At 37.4% G+C, this 24,105-nt stretch overlaps 1 protein-coding gene across 1 annotated transcript in view; it reads right to left on the reverse strand.

The window, feature by feature from the left end:
- The window catches only part of LOC127435496 (antigen WC1.1-like), a 102,728-nt gene that overhangs the window by 50,566 nt on the left and 28,057 nt on the right, over window positions 1-24,105 (reverse strand). Inside the window, exons 4-7 of the mRNA XM_051689048.1 lie at window positions 21,048-21,078; window positions 8,361-8,610; window positions 8,121-8,192; window positions 7,540-7,731 (exon numbers count right to left, since the gene is read on the reverse strand). Coding sequence (XP_051545008.1) covers window positions 7,540-7,731; window positions 8,121-8,192; window positions 8,361-8,610; window positions 21,048-21,078 — 545 coding nt within the window. The remainder of the gene's footprint in view (window positions 1-7,539; window positions 7,732-8,120; window positions 8,193-8,360; window positions 8,611-21,047; window positions 21,079-24,105) is intronic.

The raw sequence follows: 24,105 nt of genomic DNA on the forward strand, positions 1-24,105 counted from the left end.
TCACTGTATCCCTCTGCCAGTAAAGCCAGAATTTAACCCTTTCTTTCCTCATTGAAAACTTTTCTTTTCAACTCTTTTGGCCTGATCAATAGTTATTTTTTTATTCCAATTAATTTTGAGGTGTTACTAGCACTGTTTTTGCCATCCAGCTGGTCCTATTGCAAGAGGATAGTGATGACCAAAGCAGTGGTTTTCACCCTTTGCCGGTCTGTAGTTTTGTTGTCCCCAATGTCTGCTGCTTGAACTTGTTCTTATGAATCGCCGTCTTTGAAATTTTAAGAATGGAAGTAAAAACAATATATATATATATATGCTTCAGTCAGAGTCCTGCGTCTGCTCTTAAAGAGATTTGTGTGAGTGAATAAAGAAAAACCTGCTGTCAGTTCACAACAGACACTGAATAAAATACAATTTTAAAGTTACAACCCAGATGTTTAATAAATATCATTAGGTTGTAGTTGGGGTCTGAGATAGTTGATTGTGTCTGAATTGAACTTGTATGTGATGTGGGTTTCTATACCTCTCCTCGTCACTCTGTTCTGCTGAATCAGTATAATGAGTGGCAGTAAGAGCAGTAAGAGTACAGCTCCCAGTACAATCACAACCACAGGAGGGATGGAGAGAGAAGCTGCTGGAGGAGTTTGAGGATGAATGATTGATGTTGCTCAAGCTGGTCTCCTTTTTGTCTGTAAAACTGGAGGAAAAGCTGATGTTGTTGGAGCAGGAGTATTGGACACAGACAAATCTGTCAATGTAGAAACAAACATCTTAAAAACGTTGAAATTATTGTCATAATGAAGAAATAAATTTGTTTCATTAGCTCTAAAATGAATAAATAATAACTTTTGTGTAAACTTTTCTAGAGGGAGGTGGGTCTGTCTACATCACAGTGTTTTGCTCTCACCTGCACAAATGACTCCAGTGTCCTCTTTGTGTGAGCAGCCAGCGTTACAATACACCTCCAGTCTCCCAGAGCACTGGCCCTTCCTTCCACTCAGTCTCAGAGGGACTGTGTCCACTCAGTCTGTGAGATAATTAATTAAAATGACCAACATGTTCTAGTATCTTTTCTAAGATTTCCATGGACTAAAAGCCTAATTCACCTCACTTAACATTGTGTGACCCAGCATCCACATATGAGGACACTGAATTTTGGCTTCCCTGTACTCCATATATAATTTAAATTAATTTAAACAGACTGTCTCATATCAGGAGACTCTAGGCTTTCATTCAAGGGTAAAATAATTAAAGCATGACATCACATGACAAAATAAGATAGCGCTAAATTCAGTGAAATGCTTCTATATGAATGTCCCAACGTGCAATCAAAAGTCACAGGCCGAGTTTGGAATAGCATATACTACTCTTACTATTTCTGCCGTAGACAGATATGTCAGCAGTAGAAAAAGTAGTATGAGTAGTATGCCATTCCGAACTCAGCAATACACACACTCACATTCTTCACATCTACTTGGACACTGCAGCAAAACACAAGAAATATGTAAGACAAGTGGGTGAGTAGGCAAGTCCAAACTGCAAATGTGGGTATTGGGCCAGGGCCTATGTGACCATACAAATGTGCATCTGGTAAGAAACCTCATTAAGTTTTTACATTGAAATCTGTTTGTGTCAAAAGAGTAACACCTGTAGTTTCATCTGATGTGCCAATTTAAAAATGTCAGTGATTATTACTAGAGAGCACACTGTTAGGCACACTGGAGCTTTATTTACTGTATGGAAAACTCAAGACCCAGTGGGCCATTGTGAATCAATGGTTTCATCCAAAAGCTAGAAAATACTGCTTTTGGAGGCTGTATATGGAGGTAGGATGAAAATAAGGTGCCTTTCAAACTGTTCTGAGATCAGAGCATTCATACAAATAGCTGTAGGTGAAGTCATTAACTGATTAGATAGCAAGGCAGCAAAACAGCTGCCAATAGCTTTCCTATGCTGCCAAGTGCAATCACTCCTAAGTTCAGGTCCAGGCTGCAGATGATATTTTGTACCGATCAACTTGATTGGCAGTTATTGGACTAAGTTGAACAGTACCTAGATTCAGAATTGATGAAGTTCATTTTGATTTCAATGTTGTTGGCAGCCACTGAATTATGTTGACCATTACTTTGATTTAAAATTGATGAAGCCAATTTATGATTTTTCAAATAGTACAGCACTGGCTACCACTTGTTTGTTTGATAATCAAGTGAGAGAACATTAAGATTTGGGTCCCACAGTAAAGAAAACTATTTTAATAATTAAAAAAAAAAAAAAAAAAAAAAAAAATGTAATACACAGCACACTTTCTATATCTTGGTATTAATTAAAAATTCCAAAACATAAACCAGCTGTCCCCATATCAGGACATACATTTTTTAGCCAAAATATTTGCTGTTCTATGAAATTGCTTTATTTGCATGATATGCATCAGGTGCTACTAGTTACAAAAGTTGATACAGTATATTTATATATTGGTTAAATCATAAAGGGAAATGGAAAATTCACACAGCAATCTCGTCCGGGTCTCAGGAGGTTAAAATGGAAAGAAAAATCATTGATAAATCATAAGGGATAAAATCATATTACCTACAAGAATTTGGATATTCAGATATAATGAGTGAACACTGTTTATTAAATGGCATCATCAGAGCCATGCTGATATACAACACTCACAATTACATGGATCTCTGGAATATTTGATTCTGATTGGTCAGTCACAGCACAGAGCGGTCAAAGTAAACTGTACATTTGACATATTATAAAATATTTGTACAGAAGATTCAATAATCAAGCCATCCTCTAGGGGTTTCTGTCAGAACATGCTATCTTCATTTAGATTCGGTCCAAAGAAGGTTTATTGAGCCGTTAAACATAATACACAACACAGCAAGTCAAGGACTCTACAAGGTTATAAATCCGTGTCCACAAGTATGAATATGTGTGTGTGTGTGTGTGTGTGTGTGTGTGTGTGTGTGTGTGTGTGTGTATATATATATATATATATATGTAGTTCTACAATAGAAACAAAAATAGATGAATTAACTCACATGACTCAATTATTATTTCAATGACATAATTCACACAGTCTAAATAATTTCTAATGAAATTAGGTTAAATGTCATGAAAATATTAAATATGGAGCTAGAACAATGACTAAAGTAAGAAAAGAAATGTGACATTTTACAAAACTGAAGATTTTTGCTGCATATAATTTTTTATTTTTAAACAGCAGATTTTTTTGCTTTCAAATGTTTAGAGGTGGAATTAGCTGTAAAAATTCAGATTATAGAATTACAGGTTCAAAATTCAAATCTCACATTATATCAGAAATTCAAAATGTAAAAAAAACTAGGCCAAAGGTCAAGAAAAACTGGCTTATTTACTTGCATTCAAATACGTTAGTCATTGTTGTAGCTCCATAATTAACATGTATAAGTCACAATGAAGTCATATACAATACTGCCATCTATTGTTTAGATATGGCAAACATTTATGTGAAACATAAAATTAATGTGAACCATAAACATCTGATGCCTAACCCTCAAATAACAAGAAATTCCCATTTAGATAATAACATGTAGAAACATAAAAAAGAGCCAATATTGCTTTATAGAATATAAAATTGCCCACGTAAATACAAGCAATTAAACGAGGTGTATTCAAAAGCGCTTAACAGCGTGTGATACCCCACATGACCCCGTATAAACGTTCAGTGCTTTATGACAAAATAAACATCATATTCACACTTGTAATAAACTCTGACTAACAGTTATTATTTACTAAACAAACAGGTTACTCAAATTCATTCACTGATGCCTACTTCCACACACATTCATTCTCTTTTCCCACTTCTGATGCTGACTGACTATAAAGGCTGTTTGGACAGGAGTGCACAGAACTGGCTTTTCCAACATAATAATTACAGTTGCTGAATGGTGAACTATCTGAACTCGTAACAGTAACAGATCTGGTAGTCCAACTACATCAGTATCATACCAATCAGTAAAGTTTGATGTCCCATGTAGCTCCTGTCCAAACAAAAGAGCACTGTAAGTCACTATAAATACAAAACATCTGTCAAATGTCAAAACAAGTAAATTCACATCGACTGTTAAGTAAATACACAAATTACAACAATTTCAGGTGTGTCCAGTTTCTGCTCTTACAGACAGATTTCTGAATCTGTTTGTCAGGAAACAACAAAGTTTGTAAGTTTTTAGTCAAATTTCTAAAATTTGCCACAAGATAGAAATGTTTCTAAACAGTTTGATCAAGTTGAAGTCACTATTTATCTTTTTTTAAGTAAATTTTTGACCTCTCTTTCCATTTTTGCAGAGGCCTGGTGGTGTAATGCATAAATTTGGAACTGCAACGATGGAAATAGTGCTGTGTTGTATGTGTCCTGCACCATCAAAAGCACAACAATTGTCAAAATCAACATTCAGAAATGTCTGTGATTCCATGTTACAGTACAAGTGGCTTCTAGAAAATACATCTCAAGATTTTCAGCATCTTCATTGCATAAATCCTCATTCTATAATCAACTACTAAAAACATTCATCTATAAGTAGTATGTTGATTGATTTAAAGTGAAGAGGAAAGAGAAATCAACATTTTCAAAAGTCCATGAAAGCAAGACTGTCAAAAGAAAATCAGCTAAATACAACTGATAATTTTGACCACATTAAATGTAATATAAAACATTGCTGGATTGCAATTGAAAGTTGTATATAAGATCACTTAAACTCCATCCATTTCCTAAAGCTGTAAAAAGATTTGAGGTTGTGTGTTGTTCCTGAGTTAAACAGTCCCTTCATGTTTGTCTGGCACCTTCCCCACATCATCATAGTCTATTATTAGAGAACAAGAACAAATTCCTGTCAATACATCACTAAAAGTAACATAATAAACAGACCAATATTTGCAGTCAATTTAAATGAGCTTTTCTGATTACAGAAATAGATCATATATAATGATTATAAAACATAAAACTGGTTACAATAACGTACCAAACAGGTTTCTCACATCTTCACTGACATCCCTCACATCATCATACTCCTCCTGAACTCCCTCTGAAACTAAAAGTGTTTATTATTATGAAAATGAACAAAATCTCACATTACACTTTGTAATACACTAATAAGGACATCATCACAAATTAACAAACTTTACATGCAGATATTTACTATAATGTACTATATACGATAATTTATTTAGCTGCTATAATTTTGATAATAAATCACTGTACCGGGCTTCAGTCTAGACGGGTATAATTTTATACAATGTTTAATATAGTCTGGATACAAATCTAAACACTCACCTGTTTTATTATTGGAGAACTGTCGCACGATCACAACATCATCATAGTTTTCTGGTATGTCATCTACAACAAAATAAAGAAATAGATCCATCAATGTAAAATAATATATATTATTTTGAAATAGCCCATATATTATTTAAAATATACATTAAAGATACCTTCATAAATACTGTTAAAAATAATTTAATGATATCAACAAACCAGTGGCGCAATGTCTCAGTCCAGCAGTGATTGCATCATCGTAGGTCTCTGGTGTGTCTTGTTGCTCTTCTAAATGAGTTCAAAGGAAAGAGGAAATATACAGAAACTGCTTTTACAGCTTTTCACAGTTCAAGTTGTTTAATTAACTGTAAGTGAAATCCCTGTGATCAGTTTACAAAGGCACTGACCTTTTGGGACTTTAGTGGTGGTGACATCATTATAGTGTCCAGATGAGTTTCCTACTGCAGATTTAGCTAAAAACAAACAAACAAACAAACAAACAAACTCTCAGGTCAAACTTCATTTGACATATTCAATATACTGTATTTTATATATCATACAAATATTTATCATACTATATTTTTAACAATGAACAAAACTAATCTGCTCAAATTATATGTGTGGCACGGCGGAGGGCTGGGCTGGGTCGTGATTTCCGCACACACGGCCCCTAATAAGGCTGATTAAGCCCAAGAGGGATAAGGCCGACCGGAAACGGAGGTGCGACAGAGAGAGAGTTACGGAGAGCTGTCCGACACCTGTTATGTTTGTGTCTTTTTGGTTATTAAAATATTATTTATATTGTTAAGCCGGTTCTCGCCTCCTCCTTTCCATTGAACTGTGTTACAATATGGTTTAACTTAAAAAATTAGCAATGATAAATAACTGTTATGGATTCTATATCCTGTAAAAAACTGAAGTATATCCTGCTGCAATGACTGAAGAATTTGTACGATAAAACAGAAGCAAATGTGGATTATCTAAAGTATGTTAGGAAATTGCTTGATCTTTTATTATTATTATTATTATTATTATTATTATTATGTGTTAAATGGTATACAGTATATAAAGGAAACATTCCTATGTTAACTTGCAAGTAAATGTTTTAATTCATTGCACAAGTTTGTATGTAGCAAAATGTAACATCATCACTTCAGTCTTCTAACCTGAAAGAATCTCATCAGCATCCTCATACCCAGAATGCTGTTCTTCAGAAAGGACTCTTCCTGTTATGAGAAAGCAGAACCATCAGAAACATGTTCACAATAACAAATCAGCACACAACACTGTTTAGATGCAAACTCATACCATGATAGTGACTTTTTATTAACTTCTAATATAATTCAAATACATGGATCTGCAAATCTGTTATTAATCAGTTAAATTCTCTCACCCATCTCTGAATGAATTGATTAGTTCTGTTCATCTCTACAAATCAGGCACTATACTTTCAGATGGACTGACCTCTCTGAGTGATGTGTTTATCTTTATTTGTGATGAGTCTATGATTAATCTCCTCATAAACTGCTTCAGTCTGAGTCTTGTGTCTTCTCTTGGAAAGAGCTGTGAGTGAAGACAGACAAACCTGCAGTCAGTTCACAACACATGACTGATGACACACTGAATAAGACACAATAAAGTTACAATCTAGTTTTCATTGTGTTAGAAATGAACTACGGCAGTATGTGATCTGTCGTACCTCTCCTCATCACTCTGTTCTGCTGAATCAGTATAATGAGTGGCAGTAAGAGCAGTAAGAGTACAGCTCCCAGTACAATCACAACCACTGGAGGGATGGAGAGAGAAGATGCTGGAGGAGTTTGTGGACGAGTGATCTGTGCGGACAGAGATGATGTCACGTCTGTCTGTGAAACTGGAGGAAACACTGATGTTGTAGGGGCAGGAATCATGGACACAGACAAATCTGTCAATTTAAAAAAACAAAATGAGTTGCTGAAATCACAATCAAATCATGCTAATTAAGGGCTTGAATAAATATAATAAATTTAAATAACACTGAATTACATATATGGGGTAAAATGAATCTCTGATAGTCAGTTTTCAACTGTTCTGAGAAAGCCATGTCTGATTCAGATCACTAAATACTTTGCTCTCACCTGCACAGGTGAGTCCAGCGTCCTCTTTGTGTGAGCAGTCAGTGTGGTTATTCAGGGAGTGAGGACAGTCCCACAGGTGAATCTCATTCCCTCTGCACTCGACTCTGTTCAGCCACACGACACCTTCACCAGCACCAAAGGCTGCATTCCCATCAGCACTCAGTGCTGCTCCACAACCCAGCTGCCTGCAGACCACCTGAGCATCCCTGATGTCCCACTGATCATCACAGACTGAACCCCACACAGCGTTATGATACACCTCCAGTCTCCCAGAACACCGGCCCTTCCTTCCACTCAGTCTCAGAGGAACATACTCTAAAATTTTGGAAAAATCCTAACTGTTTCTAATTTTTCTTTAATTTGTTTGTTTGAGTGTCTTAGTCGCTTCCTGGTTCTTTTGCAATTGAAAGCTGAATGAAGATCTGTTCATATAAAACTCTGTAACAATTTGTAAAGAATGTGGCAAAGTAACATGGAATTACAATGCTGTCAACAAACCCGGAACTACTTCAAATCTGTGCATTTACACAAAATAAATCAGCACCTTGTACATTTTGTCAACCAATCAGAAACAATAATTCAACAATACCGTGGGATAAGGTATATACATATATATATATATATATATATATATATAAATGAAAAGTTGTATTTCTACAGTATTTTATTTATACAGTTATCTCATTAAACTGAAATAAACCTACTTGTACAGTGTCTCTGGTTTGGAGCTGCAGAACATGAAAGATGACTTCGAGGCGATTCATCGTTTTCCTTTTCTGTGATTATAATAAGATTACGTTTTAAGAAATTCAATGAAAAATAAAAACCTGTAAACACTTAGGCTAAATATTCAATTGTTGAGTGCCTTTAGTTAAATTGCAGTTATTTTGAAAAATGAAAAAGTTCAAAATATTTACAAAAATATAAATAAAACAAACATTTACCTGAGCAAGTTATATGAGCCACCTCATTATGATGACAGTTATTCTGTCCCCAGGTTGAAGATGGACACTGCCACAGAGTTGAGTCATGTGGACGACATTTAAATTGATCCAGCCAATTTAACTTTAGTCCTTGTGAGTTACTGGGTTCACTGGCAGATTTTCCACAGTTCAGCTCTTGACAGATCAGACTCGCTGTGTCTCTGTCCATCTGGTTGTAGCATACATTACCCCACGATCCATTGTAGAAAACCTCCACATTCCCTTTACAACCATCAGTTAACCTGATTTCTTTGAACTCTAAATAGAAAAGAATCAATCAAATAAAAAAAATACAACAGTTGAAAAACATTATGAATATTACGAACATTTGGGTACCTGAATTCAATTCAACAGTTTACCTGAGCACACGACTCCTACATCCTCCATGTGTTGACAGTCATGTTTTCCCCAGACCTGATAAGAGCAGTTCCACAGGGACGTCTCATTCCCCTCACAGTTCACCTCATCCAGCCATATGGGTCCTGTTCCAGGACCAAACCAGGCTGGTACCTGCAGGTTCCTGAGGGCCACTCCACAATGCAGCTGTCTGCACACCACATGGGCATCTTTAATATCCCAGGAGTCATCACACACTGTCCCCCATGAGCCATTGTGAAAAACCTCCAGCCTCCCTGCACAGTCTCCTCCAGAACCCACCAACCTGATGGACCCATGACCTGAGATCAGATATACAGACAGAGAGAAATTAATGTTAATTCATGTTAATCTATTGTCAGAGAATGAAAATGGCCAGATATTGTTGTTCTCACCAAGACAGGAGATTGACAGTTGTTGTGTGGAGCTGCAGTTGAGAGTTTGTGGAGAGCTGCAGTTCCCCAGATAAGCTTCACTCCCAGAGCACTGGAAGCCCATCACACACTCATGAATGTGTTCAGGACTGGATGAAGACGAGCCATAGAAGTTCAGTACAGAGCCACAGCCCAACTGTCTGCAGACCACAGAGGATTCATTGAGACTCCAGGAGTCCAGCAGAACTCTCCTCCAGACCTGATGGATGTAAACTTCCACCTCCCCCTCACACTCTCTCTCTCCAGACAACCGCACTCGCCCATCATGAAGAGCCAGAGACGAATCTGGAAAGAAGGTTTGAAATATTAAATACATGCAGAATTCATAATAAATCATTTAAAAAATACATGTAAAAATATGTTAATGCTAGGACATGCATGAATATTTAAGTTATCGAGTGGGCTACATGGATACATGTTTTTTTTTTTTGGAGGGGGGGGGGGGTCCTTTTACATACGGGAATTACAATTTACTAAATTATAATTATGTTAATTGTGTTAAGTGATATTAATTTATATTCATTATGTGATAGAGTGCAGATGATTGTTTATATTCTTTTTATTATTACACAAACCTAGCACGTGCCCACCTCTTGATGAGCAATCATTAAAAGTTAAATATCACCTGCAGGTCTATGGGCTCTCTAACAGAAACTCTGTAGTGATTCATGTATAATTAGCCTGCTTTTCTAGCAGAAATGCTGCAATCATTGCAATGTTAATTCTTGCAGTGCACTCACAAGAACAGATGACTCCAACATCTCCTCTATGAGAACATTCAGCTCGACTCCATGAAGAGATGGGACATTGTGAGAGTTGTGTTTCATTCCCCTGACAATCAAACACATCAGCCCAGATTTCACCACTTCCCTCTCCAAACCAGTCTGCTCCCACAACAGACACAGCAATCCCACAATTCAGCTGTCTACAGAGGACACTGGCAGCTCTCATATCCATACATCCATCACATACTGTGCCCCAGTATCTGTGTAATTGACGCTCCAATCTTCCAGAACAGGAGTCTGTGCCATTTACCAGTCTGAGCGCTGTGTAACCTAACCACAGATCATAGAGATTACAGTAGTAACAAGAATAAAGCAGTTTGAAACTGTATGTACACATAATGCAATATATAACTCATTTGTCATGTTAGATTATAATGTATCAAAAAATAAAATAAAAAGGGACATTGATACTTAACCAGAACACATTAGTCCCACGTTGCTAACACTGGTGCAATTATAATTGTGTGAAGATATTGAACAGGATGAAATCTGAGATTCGTTGCCTCTACACTGAATCTCTTCTGTCCACATCTGACCCTCTCCTTTGCCAAAAGCAGCTGCTCCCAGCACCTGTACAGGAGCCCCACAGTCCAGCTCTCTACACACAACCTCTGCATCCTGCTGGTCAAAGGCAGCATCACACACTGAAACCCACGTGTTCTCGTGAAATATCTCTACTCTCCCAGAGCACAGATGAGACCCAGCAGCAAGTCTGGAACGTTTGTGTCCTGTTTATATTACATAACAAATTTACACAGTAGACAAAAACACATGGTGAGCTTTTTTTTTTTTTTTCTAAATGTGTGAATTATCTTATATGCAGTATACTGTATATTCTCAAATAATTACAGAAGACTTAATTTCATAGTGAATCTGGCACAATAGTATTATTAGTACTATTCACCTGTACAGATGACCCCAGCATCAAAGTTGTGAGTACAGATAGGTATATTCCATCCTACTGATCCACAGTTCTTGAGTGTTGACTCTGATCCTGTACAAATTACAAGACTCATCCAGATTGGTCCTGATCCCGTTCCAAAATGAGCATCACCCAGAGCATCTACAGGCTCCCCACAGTCCAGTTCTCTACACACCACTGCAGCATCAGCCATATCCCAACCAGCATGACACACTGTTCCCCACTGTCCTCTATGAAGAACCTCCACTCTACCAGCACAGGGACTGTTACCATTAACCAGTCTCACATTTTTTGGGTCTAAGTAAGAAGGAAATACAATGAGAGAAAAAAGGAGGGATTTCAGCCATATTCACAAGACATTCCTCACATATTAATTTAATTCTTACCAGCGCACAGAAGCCCCTCATCATTTTCATGGGTGCAGTTGTTTTCGAGAGAAGAGGATTTTGAACAGAGGTGAATCTGAGATTCGTTGCCTCTACACTGAATCCCTTCTGTCCACATCTGACCCTCTCCTTTGCCAAAAGCAGCTGCTCCCAGCACCTGTACAGGAGCCCCACAGTCCAGCTCTCTACACACAACCTCTGCATCCTGCTGGTCAAAGGCAGCATCACACACTGAAACCCACGTGTTCTCATGAAGTATCTCCACTTGTCCAGAGCAACGAGAATTTCCAATAAGCCTGACACCTGAGTATTAAGAGAAAACAAGCTTAATATATACTGCACTGTTTTCATAGAAGGCAAAGCAAATTTATTTACATTATAAACTTTGCCTTATGCAATGATAAATAATTTCATAAACAATGATAATTCAAAGTTTTCTACATAGATATCATAAAGAAGAGAGAAACAAAAACATACTTTATAAAAACTGTTTACAATAATTAAAAAACACTCACTAGAGACCTTCTAGTTCCTGTCATAGCCCCCCGCATGTAAAAAGCAAAGCAATAAAGATAAGTGCTACAAAGTACTTCAAATAAAGTGTGGGTGTGGAAATTTTAGGGAATAAATAAAGTTTACACATTTTGAACAGGGTTTGGGAGTAGTAGCGCGTCGCAAGAATTCATAGTTTGAGAACCACTGGCCTGGCCTATAGTCTAACCCACACAGCCTCGTTTTCGATCGAGTCAAAAATTAAATATGGTGCTACTCTGACAAAGGTCAATTTTATACATCCAAAAAATTGCTTACAGCACATTTAATATAGGATTTGTGGTCACAAGTGTGCCTTTAGTAATAACACCATTTTACCTGAATTTAAACGATCCATTTCATAAGTATCCAAAAATTAAAAAATGTCTTAAAACATAAAAATAATAATATGAATGATATGAGTGATATATAATATATCACTACAAAATGGTTTGTTATCTAACAATATAATTTGTTGCCATTTTTGGTCATCCATTAAAGCACCATTCACTTATTTTAAAAGATATAGATGTAAACTGGGGATTGAAAGCATTACATTAAATAATGAAAAGATTCATGGGGGGTTAATATAAGGCATGTGTAGATCATCAGTGATATAAAAACAGAATGAGGTTCAGAGCAGCTCACCTGAGCAGATGACACCAGCATCTTTACCATGATCACAGAAAAGAGCCCCCCATTCTGCTGATCCACAGTTCTTCAGTGTGGACTCTGATCCAGTACATAATGTTCGATTCATCCAGATTGGTCCTGATCCTGGTCCAAAATGAGCATCACTCAAAGCATCTACAGGTTCTCCACAGTCCAGCTCTCTACACACCACTGCAGCACCAACCATATCCCAGAAATAACCACACACTGTTCCCCATTGTCCTCTATGAAGAACCTCCACTCTACCAGCACAGGGACTGTTACCATTCACCAGTCTCACATTCACACTGTCTGTATATATTGAAAAGTAAGAATGACAGATGGACAGAGGAAGAGAGTGAGAAACAAAGAGACAAAACTAGTATGAAACTCAATTAATGTTCAGTCTGGACTCAGGGGACATGAAATTTTATTTGCAGGTGCTATTTACAGTCTGTTGCAAATAATGGTCAATGCCATTAACACCCCAGTGCAAACAGTGGCAGATACTATTTGCACCCCAATTTAAATATTAACAAGCAGTATAGGGGCATCACTGCAGCATGTTTATTGTGTGTGTGTGTGTGTGTGTGTGTGTGTTAGGGGTTTACGAGGAAATTTATTTGGTTACAAACTGGTAATTACAAGGGTATTATGTTATAAATGTGGTTTATGAGGACATTTTTAGTGTCCCCATAATTCAATTCACTTATAAAACATATTAAATGATGTTATTTTGAAAATGAAAAAATGCAGAATGTTTTTTTGAGGGTCAGGTTTAGGGGTAGTGTTAGGGGATAGAATCTATAGTTCACACAGTAGAAAAATCATTATGTCTGTGGAGAGACCAAATAAGGATAGCCACACCAACATGTGTGTTGTGTGTTTTGTGTGTGTGTGTGTGTGTGTATGTGTGTGTGTGTGTGTGTGTTGTATGTGTGTGTTTATTGTATTTGGAGTCCCACAGAAACCGTACCCCACCCTTAAACCTAACCTACGATAATTAACCATGGTTTTTATAAGAGTAACTGTAGTTTACATTTACATTACGTTACATTTATTCATTTGGCAGATGCTTTTATCCAAAGTGACTTACAAAAGAGGAATAATACATCATAAGTGATTCATCTTAAGGAGACAGCAGTACGAAAAGTGTTGAATTACAAAGTTTCAATTGCATCAGAATAATAGTATCAAAGACAGATTAGAGTGCAACAAGAATATCTATTTTTATTTATTTTTTTATGAGTGCATGGTTAAGTGCTCATAGAAAAAGTTTAATCATGGTATTTCTAGTAAAACCATAGTAACCATAAAATGAACCATGGTTATTACAGTCATGATTACTACAATATTACGATAGTAAAACCATGGTTAATTTATGTTAGGGATTAACCCAACCTCTAATCAAAAGAGTAATACAAATCTAGACATGACCGATACCAGCCACAAAAGAAAGACATCACCCCTCATGCCTCAGACAAAGAAGGGAAAGTATGTGACACACTCTGCCCCTTAAATGGATCAAACACTACTCTGATCCTGCCAACAGTCGACACTGCGAGGAAATCAACCTTAATGTTCATTTTTATTTATTATAAGTAGTATTAAAGGAAATATTTAGAGTGGAGAGAGGAAAAATTATAACCATAACCCAGGTTGTTATTTGCAGCTGAGTGCAAATAATCACGCCGAAGTTTTTATTAATTTATGTTTATTTGAAAAAGTTCATGAACCTGCACACATCACTCCTAATTCAGGCGGATGTAATGTGTAGGTACATTTAAAAGAGATTTAATGGGTTAAAATGTGACTAATAAAACAAATATCTTCATTGTTGTAACTCCTACCTGCACACACCAGTCCAACGTTATTTTCATGTGAACAGTTGTTTTCATTTGATGGTGATGTTGGACAGAATTGAATCTGAGGTTCATTGCCTGTACACTGAATCTCTTCTGTCCACATCTGACCCTCTCCTTTGCCAAAAGCAGCTGCTCCCAGCACCTGTACAGGAGCCCCACAGTCCAGCTCTCTACACACAACCTCTGCATCCTGCTGGTCAAAGGCAGCATCACACACTGAAACCCACGTGTTCTTATGAAGCATCTCTAATCTACCAGAGCAGCGAGAACCTCCAACCAGCCTGACGCCTGTAAAAACAATATAGAGCATGGAACATTTTAAAAACAGAGTTTGATTACAGTTTATATGATAAGATTACATTTGTGCTTACCTGCGCAAAAGACTCCAGCATCTTTACTATGATCACAGTCATAAGGCCATTCTACTAATCCACAGTTTTTCAGTGTGGACTCTGATCCAGTACACATTGAATTATTCATCCAGATTGGTCCTGATCCTGGTCCAAAATGAGCATCACCCAAAGCATCTACAGGCTTTCCACAGTTCAGCTCTCTACACACCACTGCAGCATCAGCCATATCCCAACCTTGATCACACACTGTTCCCCACTGACCTCTATGAAGAACCTCCACTCTACCAGCACAGGGACTGTTACCACCAACCAACCTCACATTCATTATGTCTGTCAATGTCAGAGAAAGAAAAAGAGAGAGAAAGAGTGAATGAAGACTGAAATATTACTATATAAATAAATAATAATCTGCTCTGTTGATATTTTATTGAACTCATACCGGTACACAACAATCCAATGATGTTGTCATGAGAACAGTTGCTTTCGGTTGATGGTGATTTTGGACAGAGATGAATCTGAGATTCGTTGCCTCTACACTGAATCTCTTCTGTCCACATCTGACCCTCTCCTTTGCCAAAAGCAGCTGCTCCCAGCACCTGTACAGGAGCCCCACAGTCCAGCTCTCTACACACAACCTCTGCATCCTGCTGGTCAAAGGCAGCATCACACACTGAAACCCACGTGTTCTCATGAAGTATCTCTAATTTACCAGAGCAGCGAGAACCTCCAACAAGTCTGACTCCTGAAAAAAACAACAACATTATTATAAAAATCATATTACATGGATTCTCATGATCATGATTCTTAAGTCAACATTTTACATAAAAAACAAAATAAATAATTTAAATACAAGAATTAAAACGATCCAACATGTTGTAATACATGAGGAGAAATACATTTTCAGTCAAGTAGATAGAGAAGGTTTGTAGAAGTTTACCTGAGCAGATGATTCCAGCATCTCTAAAATGATCACAGCTGAAGTGTTTACCCCATCCTCTTGACCCGCAGTTCTTCAGTGTAGACTCTGATCCAGTACACATGACAAAACTCATCCAGACTGGTCCTGATCCTGGTCCAAATTGAGCATTACGCAGAGCATCAACAGGCTTTCCACAGTCCAGTTCTCTACACACCACTGCAGCATCAGCCATATCCCAAAAGTCATCACACACTGTTCCCCACTGTCCTCTATGAAGAACCTCCACTCTACCAGCACAGGGACTGTTACCTCCAACCAACCTCACATTTACACTCTCTAAATATTGAGCAAAACAATGAGAGAGAGGAATGAAGGGATGAGAGAAAGAGAAAAACAGATTTTCAAATTTGTTAGCAGATATAGAGTATATGACTGTTCAATGTCTTTTCTTAATTCACATGTGATTGTTGTGTGGTTGTGGAATTTTTACATGTATTTCCAATGTATTATTATTATTATTATTATTATTATTATTATTATTATTATTATTATTCAGTGATCACATGTAATTAAATGAAATAATTAAAACTTATCACACTCTCATTTCACACATTATTATCATGTGTTCACATGTGAAATTAATGTGATTTTTCCATAGGTGCATACAGTACATTACACACAATGTGCTTGTTAATAAATATCTCTGCAACATAAGATGAATAAACATGAATTTTAAGTTAAGTCGGAATATGCAAGACCATCATTTCTTGATAAAATTAATTCAAAAAATCTTTCATTATTTATGTACTTACCAGCTCTGATGAGTTTCACAACTGAGGACAGTAAAATGAGTGTCAGACATCTCTCCATATTCTTCTGCTCTACTAATAGTTTGTTTATTCAGTATCCAGTACCAGCTTCTCCTCACTACTGATGAAACAGAAGTACAGGAGTCTTCTGAGCCCTTAATGAGAGAAAAAGATGTCAAACACCCTCCAATCACACTCACTATTACCTTATTAGACAGAACAGAGGAAACCATCAAAGAACTTCAGTGACAAATCAGAGGAGGCATTTCTGATTTTCTCCATATACATCAAAAATGTCAGTGCTGATCAGGGATTCTTCGCCCCACCCATGAAGATGCCTCACTAAGGGGAGCCACACACACACACACACACACACACTATATTTAGAGATATAAAAATAAGAGCTATACAAATGTAATTTGACTTACAGGATACAGGAAACACGACAGTTTATACACAACAAAGCCAAACACCTGCAGAGACGAGATAGAAGCTCTGATAACTAACTGCTAAATAACATATTTGCATGTTATTAAAACAGTAAACTCAACTGTTTAAATCATTCATGATTTTTAAAAAAATAATCCTGTTTTATTAGTAAATAGATGTTTACCAAGACCACAGTATATGACCTAAACTTTATTAAACAAGTGGGAGGCAAAATATACAAAATACAATATAAATAATAATGACTTTTTTGGAGAATTTTTTTTATATATATATTGCAAAATAATTTCTATGATATTTTTTTTTTTTTTTTTTTTTTAGAAGATGGGGCAGAAAGACCATAATTCTTTTAAAGTGAAGATGATGAGGGTGTTCTTCATCTTCTGACCAGCAGATGGCGCCAATGTACAATAAAAATATTTCATTTATTAATAAGATCATTAAAGTGTATTGTTTCAGATTGTTTGATCATGTATTTCTTCCAAAGCATCTGAGATCGCCTATTAGGTTTGTAACATCAGCTGTGTTACTTTTTTCCAGAGGGTGACAGCAACAGACCAAGATTTTTGAGGTCTTAGAATAGCTGTAATAATAATAATAATAATAATAAAAACTTTGATGAACATCACTTGAATGGATTTTCACATTTTGTTCTACAATATAAATTGCACACAGTAAATAACAAGGTATTTTTGGCCCCCTGACTGTATATTTTTGGCCCCTTTCCTATTAAAAAAAAAATACAATTTAGAAATTCTTGAACACTTTGGTTGATTTAGCTAAAAATAAAACCAAGTTGTATTACAGAAGACTGCATCAGTGCCAGATTTGCAGTCTATTAGTAACTATACTATAATATGTAATATTGTAACAATTTATATATATATATATATATATATATATATATATATATATATATATATATATATATATATATATATATATATATATATTAACAGACCACTGCAAAATGATCAGTTTCTCTGAATTTAATATTTATAGGTATATGTTTGAGTAAAATTAACATTTTTGTTTTATTCTATAAACTACTGACAACATTTCCCCCAAATTGCAAATAAAAATATTGTTATTTAGAGCATTTATTTGGAGAAAAATACAACTGGTCAAAATAACATAAAAGATGCAGTGTTTTCAGACCTCGAATAATGCAAAGAAAACAAGTTAATATTCATTTTTAAACAACACAATACTAATGTTTTAACTTAGAAAGAGTTCAGAAATCAATATTTGGTGGAATAACCAATCACAGCTTTCATGCGTCTTGGCATGCTCTCTACCAGTCTTTCATATTGCTGTTGGGTGACTTTATGCCACTCCTGGTGCAAAAATTCAAGCAGACTTGTGATCTTCCATCTTCCTCTTGATCACATTCCAGAGGTTTTCAATGGGGTTCAGGTCTGGAGATTGGGCTGGCCATGACAGGGTCTTGATCTGGTGCTCCTCCATCCACACCTTGATTGACCTGGCTGTGTGGCATGGAGCATTGTCCTGCTGGAAAAACCAACCCTCAGAGTTGGGGAACATTGTCAGAGCAGAAGGAAGCTAGTTTTCTTTCAGGATATCCAGATTCCAGCCTTGCTGAAGCACCCCAAGATCATCACTGATCCACCACCAAATTTCACAGTGGGTGCGAGACACTGTGGCGTGTAGGCCTCTCAAGGTCTCCGTCCAACCGTTAGATGTCCAGGTGTTGGGCAAAGCTGAAAATTGGACTCATCAGAGAAGATGAACTTACTCCAGTCCTCTACGGTCCAATCCTTATGGTCTTTTGCAAACTTCAGTCTGGCTCTTCTTTGCTTCTCAGTGATTAAGGGCTTTTTTCTAGCTTAGCACAACTTCAGCCCTGCTCCTAGGAGCCTATTTCAAACCGTCCTCGCCATGCACTTCACCCCAGCTGCGTTTGCCATTCTTTTTGTAGGTCACTTGATGTCATCTTATGGTTGTTGAGTGACATTTGAATGAGTTTGTGGTCATCCTGGTCAGTGGAGAGTCCTTTTTGTCCTCTGCCGGTCTGTAGCTTTGTTGTCCCCGGTGTCTGCTGCATGAACTTGTTCTTATGAATCGCCATCTTAGAAATTTTAAGGATGGAAGTAAAAACAGTACATACATAAAAGAGTTTCAATAATGAACAGAAATTCAGTGCAAACAGAGACAGTCAATGGAAGGCTGTCAATGCTCTTCTGCACGCACGCACACACACGCACACACACACACACACATACACACACTGAGTACCTGTAACTCTGTAGTCAGAAGCAGGTGTCTTTTCAGGAATAATATAGTTCAACTTAGTGGACAAATATAGTTTAAATATATAGATTGCAAAATCTATCACACCACAGGCCTACATAGTTACATGATAACTTTCTAGTTAATAACAACAATAAAGAGTTAATAAAGAATTTTGGCAAACATATTTTAACATGTTTTGAGGTTTAGGTAACATTACCTAGATTACTCATCTGAGTGAAGTTTCTGGATCTGTTTGTTATGTGTCTGTGATCAATCTCCTCATAAAATGCTTCAGTCAGAGTCCTGCGTCTGCTCTTAAAGAGATTTGTGAGTGAATAAAGAAAAACCTGCTGTCAGTTCACAACAGACACTGAATAAAATACAATATTAAAGTTACAACCCAGATGTTTAATAAACATCATTAGGTTGTAGTTGGTGTCTGAGGTAGTTGATTGTGTCAGAATTGAACTTGTATGTGATGTGTGTATCTGTCGTACCTCTCCTCATCACTCTGTTCTGCTGAATCAGTATAATGAGTGGCAGTAAGAGCAGTAAGAGTACAGCTCCCAGTACAATCACAACCACAGGAGGGATGGAGAGAGAAGATGCTGGAGGAGTTTGTGGACGAGTGATTGATGTTGTTGGGACAGGAGTAGTGGACACAGCCCAAATCTGTCAATGTAAAAAACAACACACATTAAAATGGCTGAAACTATTGTTATCTTGAATACATAAATACATTTCATTAGCTCTAAAATTAATAAATAATACAATTTGTGTAAACCCTTCTAAAGGGACGCAAGTCTGTTTGAATCACAGTGTTGTGCTCTCACCTGCACAGGTGAGTCCAGCGTCCTCTTTGAGTGAGCAGTCAGTGTGGTTATTCAGGGAGAGAGGACAGTCCCACAGGTGAATCTCATTCCCTCTGCACTCGACTCTGTTCAGCCACACAACACCTTCACCAGCACCAAAGGCTGCACTCCCATCAGCACTCAGTGCTGCTCCACAACCCAGCTGCCTGCAGACCACCTGAGCATCCCTGATGTCCCACTGATCATCACAGACTGAACCCCACACAGTGTTATGATACACCTCCAGCCTCCCAGAGCACCGGCCCTTCCCTCCACTCAGTCTCAGAGGAACATGCTCTGAATCACACATCACAGATTGGAAAACACAAGAAATTAGCACTTGCCCACTTCTTCAGTAATTAATCACAAACTGATTGACTGTATAAGCTACAGCTGACAAAAAAATGTGGAATTCAGCCACGCAGACCAAAAAAAAAAGGCATGTGTAGATATTTAACATGAAAGTGGAATAATCAAATGTGCAAAGACATCAAACAAATTAATAATGAATAAAGAAAGAAATGATAGATGTACAATTCTTCATTAATTTATACAACTAAAATGATTAAATTAATTTGATCTCAAATGAACCTACTTGTACAGTGTTTCTGGTTTGGAGTTGTAGAACATGAAAGATGACTGAGGAGAAATGAATCTTTAAATAATTTAGAGAACACACACTGATGGGATCTTTGAGACCTGAAGTTAGCTTCTCAAATGAAATTTTAAATCCTTAAAAACAAACTGATCTTAAGTCTTCATGGAATATTTAAGTATGACTGCTGAGAACATGCAAATATATAATTTTACCTAAGCAGGAGATATAAGCCCCCTCATTAAAACCACAGTCATTCTGTCCACAGGGTAAAGATGGACACTGCCACAGATTTAAGTCATGTGGTCGACATTTTACTTTATCCAGCCAGTTACGAGCTGATTTTACTCTTGGTGTAGAAGAAGACTCAACACCAGATCTCCCACAGTTCAGCTCTTGACAGATCAGACTCGCTGTGTCTCTGTCCATCTGGTTCCAGCATACATTACCCCACGATCCCATTGTAGAAAACCTCCACATTCCCTTCACAGCCCTCAGTTAATCTGATCTCTTTAAACTCTAGATGGAAAGGAATTAATAAAATTCTATAATTAAAAACAATGCAGAACATGAAATATCATCACCCCAAAACTGGTTAATAATTAACCGTTAATGCATGCAGCATACATGAAGTGTTATTCTAAAATGAGTGCTTAGGACTTTTACATACCTAATTTCATTTAAATGAATGTGCTGCAGTATTAAAATTTTATATATATATATATATATATATATATATATATATATATATATATATATATATATATATATATAATCTAGCTTTAATTGCAAGATTTATGAAATAACAATTATCCACACCACTGCAGTGTGCTGTTTACCTGAACACACGACTCCTACATCCTCCTTGTGTTTACAGTCATGTTTTCCCCAGACCTGAGAAGAGCAGTTCCACAGGGACGTCTCATTCCCCTCACAGTTCACCTCATCCAGCCATATGGGTCCAGAACCAGGACCAAACCAGGCTGGTACCTGCTGGTTACTGAGGGCAACTCCACACTGCAGCTGTCTGCACACCACATGGGCATCTTTAATATCCCAGGAGTCATCACACACTGTCCCCCATGAGCTGCTGTGAAAAACCTCCAGTCTTCCTGCACACGTCACATCTACACCGGACTACCCCTCTCATTCCACACTCCGTTCTCTCTCCCCAGACTATTAATCACTCACACCTGAACACTTGTACTTACCTGCTGTCTATCAGTGGATATACTCTCTTTAACCTTCGTCCGAATCGTCAAATTCCTTCTCCACAAGTGCTCTTCTTCCTCCTACGGCTCTCCTGAGTGGCGCTCTGTCTGCAGTCTTCCTAGAAACACGAACTCAGTCACCATAAAGCTAAGTTATCAAATCATCCATCTACTGTTGACTTACCTGTGTATTTGCCATCTTCAATAAAGCTCCCGCTACTGGGTTCATCTGTCCATCTGTGTTGTGTCAGTGACAGAAGACTAGACCATCAATCATGGATCCAGTGGGAGCCGATCTATGCACCTTCAATGAGACGATAGAAACCCTGGTGAATTAACCGCGATAAATGCCCCCCGGGTGGCCTTCACTTCCACGGCCCCTTGCCCCTGGCCTACCACGTTGCAAGCAGGGCTGGATTGGTAATCTGACATACCGGGTATTTTCCCGGTGGTCCGACGCAGTTTGGGGCCGATCAGGGGCTGACGGGCCAGTGGGCCGGCCGCGATAAACTGAAATGAGCCGCCACGTTATGCAGAAAAGGACAGCGATATCCCAGTACACATCACACACTGTTCCCCACTGTCCTCTATGAAGAACCTCCACCAGACCACTGCAGGGACTGTAACCATCAACCAACCTCACATTCACACTGTCTGTGTTGAACAATGAGAGTGAGATAGAGATGAAGAGAGGTCGAAGAGGTGAGTGTATAAATCCAAGAAAATAATTAATACAACACAAGCATTTTAAATATTGTTACTGTAAGTCAATACATGTGATGTGATGTTGCAGATTATGTGCACAAGTTCTAAATCTCTTTCTCTTTCTAAACTTACCAGCTGTGATGAGTATTACAACTAAGAACAGAAAAATGAGTGTCAGACAGTTCTCCATCTCCAGTACCAGCTTCTCCTCACTGATGAAACAGGAGTACAGGGGTCTTCTGAGCCTTTAATGAGAGATGTTGAACACCCTCCAATCACACTCACTATTACCTTATTAGACAGAACAGAGGAAACCATCAAAGAACTTCAGTGACAAATCAGAGGAGGCAATTCTGATTTTCTCCATGTACACAAATAATATCAAGGTTTATCAGGACTTCTTCGCCCCACCCACCCAGATGCCTCATCGAGGACACATACACACTCAAAGTAAGAACTATGAAAAAGTAAACTGACTTACTGAAGACATGAAACACTTTATTTTTGTTTTTATCAAAACGTATTTACCAAAAGCATGATGAATAATTTAAACTTGATCACAGAGAGGCAGAAAAGACTGTTGAATTTTATAAATATAATTCATAAAAATGCTAAGAAAAATAAAATCTAGAATGAATGTTAAATATTTTTTCAACTGAGCAAAACATCCAGATGGCCCTGACAGACCACAATTGTGATCTAATCTGTACTCCACATTCCCTTTATCCTGTGTGCAAAACAATCTTTCTTCCAGTGGGTGGCAGTAACAGACTAACACTGTAGAACAACTCTTTGGATTTAAGAACAAGAGAAAACATTTATGTCAACTGGATAAACGAGACAGAAATATTTTAGTGTGAGATAAATTATTATAATGACCAACATGTTCTAGTATCTTTTCTAAGATTTCCATGGACTAAAAGCCAAATTCACCTCACTTAACATTGTGCGACCCAGCATCCTCATTTGAGGACATTGAATTTTGTCTCCCCTGTACCCCATACATAATTTAAATTTATTTAAACTGACTGTCCTCATATCAGGAGACTCTAGGCTTTCATTCAAGGGTCAAATGATTCAAACATAACATAACATGGCAAAATAAAATGGCGCTAAATTCAGCTTCTTTAATTATTTAATTAAGTGTCCCAACGTGCAATCAAAAGTCACAGGCTGAGTTTGGAATGGCATGTACTACTCTTACTATTTCTGCCGTCGACAGATATGGAAACAGTAGAAAAAGTAGTATGGGTAGTATGCAATTCCGAACTCAGCAATACACACACTCACATTCTTCACGTCTACTTGGACACTGCAGCAAAACACAGGAAATATGTAAGACAAGTGGGTGAGTAGGCAAGTCCAAAACTGCAAATGTGGGTATTGGGCTAGGGCCTATGTGAGCAGAGCTTGGAGAAGACCATACAAATGTGCATCTGGTAAGAAACCTCATTAAGTTTTTACATTGAAATCTGTTTGTGTCAAAAGAGTAACACCTGTAGTTTCATCTGATGTGCCAATTTAAAAATGTCAGTGATTATTACTAGAGAGCACACTGTTAGGCACACTGGAACATTGTTTACTGTATGAAAAACTCAAGACCCAGTGGGCCAT

The sequence above is a fragment of the Myxocyprinus asiaticus genome, chromosome 45, assembly GCF_019703515.2.
Source record: "Myxocyprinus asiaticus isolate MX2 ecotype Aquarium Trade chromosome 45, UBuf_Myxa_2, whole genome shotgun sequence".
NCBI classification, from domain to species: Eukaryota; Metazoa; Chordata; class Actinopteri; order Cypriniformes; family Catostomidae; genus Myxocyprinus; species Myxocyprinus asiaticus.